The following is a 12,931-nucleotide window of genomic DNA, read 5'->3' as shown; positions in this document are numbered from 1 at the left end:
ATTGTAAGAGTTTGAGTGTGTGAGACACTTGAGTGAAGAGATTGGGAGATAATCTCTTTGTTGTAAAGGTTTATTGACACTTCGAAGTCAATTGTAATCGTTGAAGTCTTGGAAAGGCTTGGATAGTGAAATCCTCAAGCTTGGATCGCTTGGAGGCGTGGACGTAGGCGGAGATTGCCGAACCACGTAAAAATTCGTGTGTTTGTTTCTCTTCTCCCTTGCTCTTTAATTATTGCGCTTTTATTGAACTTATTGCTTTCAATTCTTATTAAGACATTAGATTGCTTGTTGTGTGGATTTGCTAGGATAAATTTTAAAATTCCAATTCACCCCCCCTCTTGGGTTGCACATTCATATTTCAGAAGTCCTTGAACAATCCCTTCAATTATGTTGAAACGTTTCTTCCAATCTAGTATCTTTTTTCTATTTATGGAGTAATAGAGCTGGATTTTGAGGTTATAACAGATAAAAATTCTGTCTACACTTTACCTCAGATAATCTTTTCGGCTAAGTTGTTGACTTCTTTGAAGCTATTTGGTTGTAAGTTGGAATAGACCTCGCATTGCATAAATTTACGTTCTCTCAAGAGGCTTTCTCTAGATGAGGTCTATATGAATGATCAGATGGTCCAAAGCCTTGCCCATGAATGCTGTGTACTTGAAGATTTGTCCTTTTTCTACTGTTTTGGTTTGATGCATTTGCGCATATCTGAAACTCACAAACTCAAGTCTTTGATATTTCATTTTCAGTACCAAGATCTTGAAAGCGTTGAAATTGATGTTCCCAATCTTCAACAGTTAGAACTTTCATTTTCTCGAGTACCCGGTCTGCTGGACGTGGCTGAATGTCCACATTTGAAGAAGTTAGTCTTATTTTTACCCCATTTTAATGACTGAGAGTTTCATCATCTTATTTCAAATTTTCCCTTGCTTGAGGATCTCTCCATAATCTCCTTGGAAACCCTTGAAAGGATTACGATCTCAAGTGATCGACTTATGCATTTGGAAGTTTACAACTGCAGTGGTTTGAACAGAATCAATGTTGATGCTCCTAATTTGCTTTCCTTTGATTTCGAGGATAATTCAATTCCCATTGTATCAACAAATGCTCCGTGTCCATTGAATGTACACTTTTCGAATTCTGGTGATATTGACACCGTTGGTACCTTAATTTAATGGAATTTCTTGGAGCTTTCAATCAAATTGGAGAGCTACACTTATCTCTCAACTATAAGCAGGTACGTTTATATGTGCCATAACTTCGATTGTTATATTTTATTAGTGTTGATGCGAGATTCTGATTACTCTCTCGACCACGACCAAGATCTCTGTTCAATCAACTCGACCACGATCAGGATCTCTCCTCGTATGATTTCTTCTCCAGAAATTCCTGCGTACACAAAAACAAGTCAGAGCACGCCGGTTGTTTTCCCGGCGTAAACCCTCCGACGCTCAAGTCAGAAATAAAGGTTTTGTGTTCCTGGGAATGTTAGCCAATGATCTTAAGGCTTGTTTTTTGGATTATTCAATGCTTTCTTTCTCTCAGTTTCAATATCAAAAATTCTAACCCTTTTACCTTCGTTGGCTACCTTTTTATAGACCTCTCCTGAATTCAGACCTTCCCTCCATTCACGCTCGTTATCCTCCCACCTCTCAAAAGTGGATGCTCCATTTCTGTAATCATGGGTGGTTGCGTGGCCTTCGTGCCTTGATTCTCGGATTGGAGAGCACGTCTCGCCAACTGTCGTTGACTGGGTCTCCTCGACTCAACCCTTAGCAGGAATGGCTTTATGCCTCTAACAGGAGATCGGCCTCGCGGATGAGATATTCGTGGACGAGCAGAATATTCCTGCTCCTGCTCCCCTGCTACTAGACTCTTACAAGATATACCTGTTCGCGGGACCCTGCTACTAGATGTCCGTTCATCACTGCTGGTCTTCGTCGAAGCACATCCCCCAAACAATTAGTGCCATTTTTTCTTTCCATTATCCAGATTTTTTTCCTTTTGCCTCTATTTATTTCTCGTGATTTATATAGGTCTTATTTAATATAGACGAGTTCAGAAGCTGCCACCCTTCACTCCCCCTTCAAGTTGAGTCTGTACCTATTTATGGAATCCTTCAGCCTTTATATGGATGTGGTACCATCAGAGTATGAAATTTTGTTGGATGTGGTACAATCTTTTCTGCTAATTTGTTAACTTCTTTAACGCTAGTTGGTTGTAAGTTTGAGCTGCTCACTTTCACCGTAAGTCTCCCTTCTCTCAAACAGATTACTCTGCACAAAGTCTACATAAATGATCAGATGGTCCAAAGCCTTATCCATGGATGCCCTTTACTTGAAGATTTGTCCATTTGCTTCTGTTTTGGTATGGAGTTTTTGTGCATCTCTGATACTCGCAAACTCAAGATTTAACAATGAAAGCATTGTCACCCGAAAGTGTTGAAATTCTTGTTCCAAGTCTTCAAGAATTAACCATTAGATATGCGGATCCATATATTGTGCCTCGACCTATAAAAAGCGTGGCTAACTGTCCATTGAAAAAGTTAATCTTGTTTGAATCCTTTCTTAAAGACCAACAGTTTGATCATCTTATTTCAAAATTGTCCCTTGCTTGAGGATCTGTCCGTAAACCTTTGTTTTTCCCTTGTAAGGATTATGATCTCAAGTAATTAGCTTAAGCACTTAAAAGACTTTGTGACTGCTCTGGTTTGATTGAAATTCATGTTCATGCTCGTAATTTACTTTCCTTCAAATTTGAGGATAATCCAATCCCCTTTATATCAACAAATGCTCCATGTCCATGAAATGTATCCTTTAATTGTGCTGATCATCCTGACACTCGGTGGTTCCTTAGCTTAAAGAAATTTCTCGGAGCATCTAATCAAATTGAAACGCTGCGCAATGTGTCGAGGTATGTTCATATGTTCCACACAATTGATTACGATATTTCTTTTAAGTCTTTTTCACTTTCACTTAGGATTCCTAATTGTTTTTTATCCATTTACTTGTTTCTTGTGATTTATTTAGGCTTTTTTTTTATTTAGACGAACTCAGAAGAAGATGTTCCCCTTCACTCCCTCTACGAGTTAAGACAATGGCCCTGCAAATGGGTGTAGACCCATTTGATAATAAAATTTTGCTAGATGGCGTTTTCAGTATTTTTATCCAATTTCTTCTGCGTGGACGAGCGCAAATGCCGATTTGCTTCGGCACGTTAACTCTAAGCATCTAATTGCCTTTAAGTCAATGAGACTGCAGTGCAATTTTGTTCCTCATTTTTTGAGATCACAATCATACTTCATGTTAACAGCGCTATTTGACGTTTGCGTGAATTGCAGTGGCTTGATAACAATCTCAAGAAGAGAAAAACAAGCTGTTGCAATGATTGTGATATCAAATGTTGGCAACATTATTTAAAGGATGTCAAGGTTGAACGCTTCAAGCCCTTTCGAGGTTGTGACGATAATGGAGCTGAATTGATGGATCGATGGCTTTTGATTCCTGAAGGAGTATTATGGTTGCGTCTTGATTAGTGCTTTTCTGAGCTTAACGAGAAATTGTGACCGGAGTAGCTATTATTCCTATTTATTCCACCAACTTAAGTGATTTCTGTCTTGTAAAATGCAAGTGTTTCTTTGGAACATTTGGAGACTTGGCAGCTGGTCAAATATGCAGCTAATTGGTTTGCCAGACTCCATTTCCGACGTTTACTATATTTATATACTACTCACTTTGCTGAAATCACATTACGCATTTAATGGTTAGCTTTCCTTCTACGGTTGTACCTATGTAGAGTTGAGTATGGTTTATATTATCTGGTTTGATAAAAAGCAGGACATTTGTGAGAATCTGCAGTGCATGTTTTGTATGCAATTTGCAAGGAGCATGGCTGAAACAAGGCTGAGAGTGTATTGAATTTAATAAGGTCATTATTTAGAGCTTACAACTGAGATACTTTACCAGATAGTTTCTTATGGGATCTAGCTTACCCCAATCATTAATTGGTGAGTTTAGATTATGTGATGCCAATGAAATCCCTGGATTTCAACTCAAAGTGGCCAACTAAAAAAGAGTCTTGACTGAAACCACTAGTTCAGGCCCCTACAGTTGTGCAGCTTCAACAATTTTAGTAACGTCTACTTATAAGCACTCTTCTTTTATATATGTATATAGGGAGACCTACAGTTATAATCTTTGTGCAATAAAATCCATATTTTACTTGAATGTCACTTGAGTTGAAATTTTAATGCATTAGCATGGCTAACATGGATATAATAGAAGCTGCCAAAAATTCGCAGTTCCAATTTGTCAAAAACATTGCCCAAGGTTGAGTGCCAATGGCAATAAAATAATCACCATTAGATAATAATAATGGTACTTTGTATATATGAAAATAATGTCAATGAATAAATAAATCCATAAAATCCGTACAAATAATCGTAGATGGATCACGTTGCTGGTGTTATTAAATATCTTGCTTCCATCCTCGAACTTGTTACATCATTCACAGAACAAACTTCTAACATGATTTCAGTAACTTCTGGCTCTTCATAATCAGATGAAATAGTAATGAAGAACGCTGGTTGCTTTGGTGTAGGCAGAGCCATGGTATCGTTAGTAAGCATGGAAGCAACATCGGACATCGTTGGTCTGTCCGTTGCCTTGTCTTGGACACACAAAAGACCCACATGGATGCATCTCGTAACTTCATCAGGAGAGCATGATTAATGTAATGTTGTATCTATTAGCTCTAAAGCTTTGCCCTCATTCCACAGCTGCCATGCCTGAAAGAGGCGAAAATTTTCAGATTCAGTAAATCAATAGTTTCTCAAAACTTGTGAAGGCCATTTGTGAATGAACGTTTACAGTAAAGGTATATGATCAAACACTTACATGTCCTACAAGGTTCAGGGGGCGCTCTGTGTCATAGCAACCATTGTTCTTCTTGCCGCTTATAATTTCGAGTACAAGAACTCCAAAGCTATATACGTCAGATTTCATTGAGACAATGCCATTCATCACATACTCTGGAGACATGTAGCCGCTGGAAAATGAAACTGAACGTCATTATTAATTACTAATTAGTATTTGATAGGAAATTCAAAATACTTTGCACTCACAGGCTCACAGTGTCTATATGAGAGTGTGTGTGTATAGTGATAAATGTACAACTGTGTTCCGACAATTCTGTTTGTGTTGGCCTCTAATTCATTCATTCCGAAAGTTCTAGCCATGCTAAAATCAGATATTTTTGGATTCATTTGATCATCGAGTAAGATATTGCTGGCTTTGAGATCCCTGCGAATCACTCTTAATCTTGAATATTTATGGAGATAAAGAGGTCCTAGAACAATCCCTTCGATTATGTTGAAACGTTTCTTCCAATCTAATAATTCCTTTTTACTAGAATCTGTCTCATCGAACAATGGAAAAAAAAATGGAATGTTTCTATTAGCAGTTTAGTGGGGAGAGAAATTAATATATCGTTGCAAAATCTTTACGTATATGTTGAAGAGGGACATACCGAAGATAAAGAAATCCAAGCTTTTGTTAGGCAAGTACTCGTATACTAAAAGCCTTTCACCTTTCTGGAGAGAACATCCCAAAAGCCTCACAAGATTAGTGTGCTGAAGTTTTGCAATGAGTTTAGCTTCGTTCTTGAACTCCACTATTCCTTGTCCCGAACTTTTTGAGAGTCTCTTTATTGCTATTTCTTGGCCATCAAGTAATTTCCCCTGAAATCATACTGGCTTTGTCTCTAATTTGTAATTATACTCCAAATGTATCGACTGAAAAAAAGATATGCACCACAAAGAGAAAAAGAACCTTATAAACAGGACCAAAACCACCCTGTCCAAGCCTATTTCCAGGTGAGAAATTGTCGGTAGCAGCAGCAATGGTTTGGAAATCAAAAATCTTCAAGTCACGCTTCATGGTTTGATCTTTATTAGCTTGTGTTTTCCTGTTCCCAAATATGGTTGGAAGTGACGCATTATCTCCAAGTTCGCGTAATAGCTTTTGTCGATTCACAATGTTTTCCACTGATTGAAAGAAATCAAATAGAAAAGTATAATTCAGGTAATGGTGAATTATTTTTGTCCATCCTTAAGAATGAAAAATAAAAAATAAAAGATTGTTTCTAGTGATTAAGCTCATGGACGGTTTAGTTCAGATTCTTGATCGATTGATACTAAAAATATTTGTTCCGAGTGATCACCTTTTGGCCTTGAGTTTCCTACAAATCAGATAACATAAGTAGCACAACGGCGGTATCAACAAAGCCGTTCCGACAGCAATTGCTAATGACATCTGCTTCTTCTCCACTACAATAAAACAGAAATACAATATATATCATTTTCTATTGATTATTATTACTGTTGATCATCAAAAATAGTGTATAGTTGGACAGATTGCATACCTTCTCCCTTGTATTTTCTCCTTGCCAGATAGCACATTAAACACAGCATGGTCTCCCCTATAGCTGCTGCTATTGCAACAATTAACCATAGCCACCATTTTTTTTCTGCAATCCCATAATTCAAATTGAAAATCTTAAAATAGAGGTTTTTTTTTTTTTTTTGGCATTGCAATCCCCATAGGATGTATCATACATTTTATAAGCAGACTTACCTTTGGGTTCACGTGCCATGAATATTATGCGATGATCATCCGTGAAAGAAGTCTCCGTGAACTTTGTCCCACTGCTCCAGATCTCGCAGCCTGTATCGTTGCTTGCATTTATGGAAGCATAGGCAACACAGGAACAATTCTGAAAGCATTTGACTTCACAGTCACTTAAGGTCATGTTATCACTTTCTTTGAACTTGAATCCATCTCCATTCATGAAACCATATTTGTATTCAAATTTAGAAAAATCTTTTCTGCACCTGGGACGCTTCACATTCACACTCACACTCACACACTGTATTTCGTGAAGACAATGAACAGAAAGAGCACCTCTGAGACCATCGGCAGTAAGTCTTAGTTCCGGAAACGATGTAATCGTTTCACTTGCAGAATAATTGAAGTACTTTTCATGTTCATTTGAAGCGTAGCTGAAGTTGTAGCCATCGGAAACCAAACCCAAAAAATCGAACTCCCCATTCAGCCAAATCCCCTTAGTCCAATAGATGATGTCTCCTCGCCACCGGATGATCAACTGGTTAGAGACATTAGGATCGATGCCTAAGGTATAGGAACCTTGAGCAGGGGAGATATCAGAAATCCAAGATTGGAGAAACCATTCGTGCCCAGTTTGCAAGTTAATACCCAGTTTCATTCCTGGAAGAAGTGTATCAGTCGGATAGTCAAAGCTTTGCCACAGCTCTCGCCTTTCAGATCCATCTGAATTCATCTCATACAACACCAAATTGCCGGTTTTAAGAAGAGTAGCGCTTGTATTACCTTCTGCTTTTACAGAAGTTATTACAATAGGATTTCCACCGTTGAGTAAAATTTTCAAATTGCCATCATTGCTGTCTATTGCAAGACTTCCGGATTTATCTAAGATCGGGTTGTTTCTGTTGGCAACCCACACTGGCTTATTTCTTTTACTGTTGTACCCCCCCAAAACTGATGGATCTGTAGGCCTGTAGTACCATACTCCTAAGTGCCGGTTTTCCGAGCCGTCGGGGCTAAAGAATCCCATCCTGAAATTGCCAAAAGCTGAAACCAACTCATCTCCATCTTTGAGAAGTTGGCCTGGGAGTAATTTGTCCGTCTGGGGACAGCAAGGCCGCATCAAGAGAACAAAGAATGAAAAGCTGAAAAGGAGGTCAATTCTTTGTTTGATAGCCATTAGTGAAACTGTGTGTACCTTGCAGAAATGAATCAAAATATGAGCTATGACTAGATGCAGAGGGGAATAGGAATCAGCCGACGGCATTGACTATTGACTTCATGGAAGTTATTGTTTTATTTGCTGCTCGCTGTGTTGTTCAATGGGAGCTTGCTATGTTACATTTAATGTAACATACACACCCAATAGTTGGCAGTCATGTGTCATGAGGAGAGAGAAAAGGCATTGAAAAACAAATAAGAGGAGTTGGCAGTAAGTTACATGAACCGTAACTTAGGCAACTCCTTTTCAATGATACTTCATATTCAAAAGTCAAAACCTTTCAACAATTAAATCTTCCTTCACGAGAGCTCTCTCTCTTTGATAGAGCCTCATGAATGGAAGTACCTTGAGGGGCCTGTATGACCCACATGGTCACTCCGAGAGTGAGTGTTGTTTTCTAGTTTGAAGTCAGATTAGTTGTATTACGTAAGTTTTTCAGTTGAAGTGCAGTAAAGGCTAGAGCAAAGTTGGTGAGGGTTTTATTTTTACAGGGTCTCCGTGTTAGGTGACTAGTATTATCAAATCTATCCCTTGCAATAACTCCATGGACACTGAAGAGTTAATCCGTAAGTGCAAAGCAATCACGATCAGAGAGGAAGACAAAAGCAAAATGTCGTTGGGAGTTAACATGAAAGAACAAAGAGGGCAAGTGTTAGCAGGCTGCCTGATGGGTAAAGTTCTTCTCTCAAGGGGAGTCAACAGAGAGGGGCTCAAAGTTGCTTTACAGCAGGTTTGGCGAACTTTTAAAGAGGTTAAGATTGACAGTCTGGGAAATAATATATTTATGTTCAAATTCGCGAAAGAAGCTGATAAAAAAAGAGTGCTATCTGGAGGCCCGTGGCATTTTGATAGGGCGTTGATTGTCCTCACCGAACCAAAAGGTATTGGGGAGGTTTCAAAGCAAGCTTTTACCGATGTCCCCTTCTGGGTGCAGATACGCAATATTCCAATGGCGTGTATGGAGAGGGACTTTCTACAAGAACTCGAGGGAATGATAGGAAAAGTGGAAGAAATTGAAACGGATGAGAATGGGGACTGCTTTGGGGAGTTTGCAAGAATCAGGATTTTTATCAACATAACACAGCCATTAAAGAAAATCTTATTTCTAAAACAAGAGGGCGAGACAGATATCCCAATGCCACTAGTGTACGAACGCCTGCCAGATTTCTGCTTCTGCTGTGGCATTATCGGTCATCAATTCAAAGAGTGTGCTCAGTACCAAGGCCAACCAAAAGAAGATCTCTCATTTGGGATGTGGATGAATGCACTCATGATCGGGGGACGTTCAAGGAAATACCGAGGCAAAGAAAGATGGCAGAATGAAGGTGAAAGAACTGAAAAATCGACAAGTTCAGAATTCCATGATCAGTCCCAACAACTTCAGCAAGAGCAAGTGAAACCAGCTGACAAAAACGGGTTAGGATCCGGGGAGGAGGAAATGGGTCAAACTAAGGGGATTAATAGGACTAGTGAGGTGGAGTGGGTGGGTGAACAACATTTAATGAAGAGTGTGACAGAAATGATGGCTACGAAGCAGGCTGACGGCGAAATGCAGGGAGGAAGTACTGGCAATGTAACAATCCCTAGAGATTTGAGAATCAACGTGGGAACTGTAAACTCAACTGAGGGGGAAAAAATGGAAGTAGTGAGGGCCGAAAAACGCAAGGAGACTTTGGGCTCAAATGCAGCCCAAGAGGAAGCAGAGGAAACAAAAATATACCCCAAGGCTGGTAGCTCCCAAACTTAGATAAACAAAAAGAAATGGAAGAGGCAGGCACGTGCCACAAAAAATGAAAGGGAAGCAAGCGTGGGCCTATGAACTCATAAAAGGCCAATTAGCGAGGTAGCATGGCCAAACTCGAAGCTAAAGAAAACTAAAGTGGATGACCCAAGCCTTTCGAAAATAAAGAAACTTTCTTTGAAAGCAAAACAAACCAAGATGAGCTGGGAGTTGTTAGCAACAGAGGAAATGGAGCTTACAACTTCAAGCTTAGAGGAGATATTGGCGGGGGCTGGTAGCCAGCCCCGCCGGAAGCCATGAAAATACTCAGTTGGAACATTCGAGGTCTGGGGAATCCCCGAATGTATCTAGCTCTCAAGAAAATTCTCCAAGTGCACGGTCCTCACCTTGTGTTTTTATGTGAAACGAAGCTGAAGACTATGCATATGAATGAGGTCAGTAGAAAATTGAATTATGAAAATTGCTTTGCTGTGAGTAGTATCGGAAAAGGAGGTGGTCTAGCTTTAATTTGGAAGTCTGAAACCAACGTGCAAATTAAATCTTTCAATCAGCATCACATTGATGCTGAGATAGTGATGGAGAATGGGAAGCTTATTCGGTGTACGGGAGTTTATGGTCACCCAGATATGAGACAGAGAAAGCACACATGGACATTATTGAGGCGGTTATCGGGTTTCTTTTCCATCCCTTGGTCATGCTTCGGAGACTTTAATGAGATCCTTCATCCGGTTGAAAAGAGTGAGGGAAATGAGAGGCAGTTAAGCTTAATTACGGATTTTAGAGAAGCTCTCCGAGACTGTGATCTTTTAGACATTGGTTACAAGGGGTATCCTTTTACGTGGAGTAATGGAAGGTTCGACCTTGCTTTTGTGGAGGAACGGCTAGATAGATTTGTTTGTAACAGCGCATGGAGAGACATTTTTTTGGATGTTGCAGCTACCAATATTGACACTTGGACTTCCGATCATTGCCCGGTGGTGATGGAAGTTCAAACAAGGGGCTGTGGGATGAATTTTAACCAAAGGCAAGCCACTCGGATCCATTACGAAGATATGTGGAGCCCTTACGATGCTTGTAAGGAAATCGTTGAAGAAGAGTGGAGCATGCAGGGAAGATGGAATATGGAAAATCCTGCTTCGGTGTTTCAAAAAGTGGCCAAGAAATCTATGGCCAGGTTGATTTTGTGGAGTAAAGAAGAATTCCGAGGGAGACAAAAAAAGTTGGAGAAACTAACGAAACAGCTCCGAAGCCTCAAACTTAATCGAGTTCAGTATGTCGATGGGAATAAGATTAAAGAGGTGGAAAGACAAATCCAAAACTTGTTAGTCGACGAGGAAATTTTTCTGGAAACAACGCTCAAGGGCAGATTGGCTCAAGGGAGAGGACAAGAACACGAAATTTTTCCATCACAAGGCATCCTCAAGGAAGAAGAAGAACCAAATCTGGGGGATCGAAAATGCAGCTGGAAGTTGGATTGAAAATGCCAAAGAAGTGGAGCATGAGTTCAGCAAATACTTCACAAATCTGTTTACTACATCCAAGCCTAATCAAGCTCAAATAGCAGCTGCGCTGTCAGGAATATCTCGAAGAGTTTCTAGGGAGATGAAGTATTTCCTGGAAATGTCATTCACGCCCGAAGAAGTTGTGGAAGTATTGACACAAATGTGCCCAACAAAGGCACCGGGTCCGGATGGCTTGCCAGCAGTGTTCTTCCAAAAACACTGGCAAACGGTCAAGCAAGGAGTCCTCTCAACATGCCTCTACATCCTTAACAAGCAAGGTGATGTAGGCCCGCTCAATCACACATATATCGCTTTAATTCCAAAAAAATGAAAGCCTAGAAAAGTTACCGATTTTAGGCCTATTAGTCTATGCAATGTTATTTATAGAATTGTTGCTAAGGCAATAGCTAATAGGCTTAAACATGTACTGCCCAAAATTATCTCGCCAATGCAAAGTGCCTTTATTCCTAATCGGCTAATCACCGATAACATTATTGTAGGATATGAGTGCCTCCATAAGATAAGACATTATAAAGGAAGAAAAAATGGCTTGGTAGCATTGAAGCTTGATGTGAGCAAAGCTTATGATAGGCTGGAATGGGAGTTTCTTGAACAAACGATGAAGTCCCTTGGGTTCTCACAGAATTGGATTAGCCTAATCATGAAGTGTATAAGCTCAGTCACATCCTCAGTAATTATAAATGGTGTTGTAAGCAGGGTGATTCGGCCTCAACGAGGCCTCAGATAAGGGTGTCCCTTATCTCCGTATTTATTCATCATTGGGGCTGAAGCATTCTCCTCTCTTCTCCAACAAGCAGAGCACCAGAGGCTTATTCATGGGCTGTCATTTAGGAGGGAGGTTAAAATCTCTCATCTCTTATTTGCGGACGACAACCTAGTATTCACGAAAGCCTCAGTTACCGATTGCCAAAATTTGAAGAGAATTTTCGACTGCTATTCTGCAACCTCAGGCCAGCTCTTCAATCTCGATAAATCTTCAATGTTTCTTAGCGGCAATATTCAGGCTGGGAAAGCGGCAATAATCAAAGACATCTTACAGCTCAACATTGTTTCAAGACACGAAAAATACTTAGGCTTGCCATCTATGATTGGGAGAAAGAGAAGTAGTTTTTTTGCTGATATTAAGCTGAAGATCCATAATAAAGTCTCCAATTGGCAGCACAAATTTTTCTTAGTGGGTGATAAAGAGGTTTTGATCAAGGCGGCTGCTCAAGCTATTCCCGCATATGCAATGAACGTCTTCAAGATTCCCATGAGCATTTGTGATGACATTTAGCGAATAATAGCAAAATTCTGGTGGGGATCAGGGACCGATAAGAAGGTCATCCACTGGTCGAGATGGAGCAAGCTAAGTATGGCTAAGTGCAGAGGAGGAATGAGGTTCAGAGAGTTTTCAAGTTTCAACCAAGCGCTAGTAGCCAAACAAGGCTGGAGGATCCTGCAATTTCCAGACTCCCTCGTGGCAAGAACTCTACAGGCAAGATATTTCCAGCACAAAGAGTTCATGAAGGCAACACTTGGCTCGAATCCCTCTTTTATTTGGAGAAGCATTTTATGGGGCCGGCAAGTCATATCCAAGGGTTATGGATGGAGGATTGGAAATGGCCAAAGCATTCTGTTGCATAAAGAGAATTGGCTGCCCAGGCCCCTGACCTTCAAACCAATTTCCAAGCCAAGCTTACCAGATGATGCTTTAGTGGCTGAGTTAATAAATGCAGAGTATGGGTGGAATGAAGAGCTAATTCACAGGCACTTTGCCAAAATAGATGCAGAAGCAATTGTTAAAATTCGATTGCCAAGGAAACCAATGAAGGATGAAGTAATG

The 12,931-nt window shown here is 40.0% G+C and overlaps 2 protein-coding genes and 1 pseudogene across 2 annotated transcripts; 2 read left to right on the top strand and 1 right to left on the bottom strand.

The window, feature by feature from the left end:
• Positions 1-4,395: 4,395 nt before the first annotated feature.
• Positions 4,396-7,874, bottom strand: LOC18035695 (annotated as a pseudogene).
• A 512-nt stretch (positions 7,875-8,386) lies between these two features.
• Positions 8,387-9,589, top strand: LOC112096879. Its single transcript, XM_024181076.1, has one exon. It carries the CDS (start codon positions 8,387-8,389, stop codon positions 9,587-9,589), a length of 1,203 nt encoding a protein of 400 aa, XP_024036844.1.
• A 290-nt stretch (positions 9,590-9,879) lies between these two features.
• LOC112096878 lies at positions 9,880-11,061 on the top strand. The gene has a single exon (XM_024181075.1). The coding sequence runs from the start codon at positions 9,880-9,882 to the stop codon at positions 11,059-11,061; it is 1,182 nt and encodes a 393-aa protein (XP_024036843.1).
• Positions 11,062-12,931: the final 1,870 nt, after the last annotated feature.

This window comes from Citrus clementina, unplaced genomic scaffold (assembly GCF_000493195.1).
Source record: "Citrus clementina cultivar Clemenules unplaced genomic scaffold, Citrus_clementina_v1.0 scaffold_7, whole genome shotgun sequence".
Lineage (NCBI taxonomy): Eukaryota > Viridiplantae > Streptophyta > Magnoliopsida > Sapindales > Rutaceae > Citrus > Citrus x clementina.
Note: the sequence above shows the minus strand (reverse complement) of the source record. Positions and strands in the feature narration are given on the sequence as shown.

What these genes read in the sequence shown, in the direction of transcription:
- LOC112096879 (XM_024181076.1), top strand. Translation starts at nt 8,387, where the DNA reads ATGGACACTGAAGAGTTAATCCGTAAGTGCAAAGCAATCACGATCAGA.
- LOC112096878 (XM_024181075.1), top strand. Translation starts at nt 9,880, where the DNA reads ATGAAAATACTCAGTTGGAACATTCGAGGTCTGGGGAATCCCCGAATG.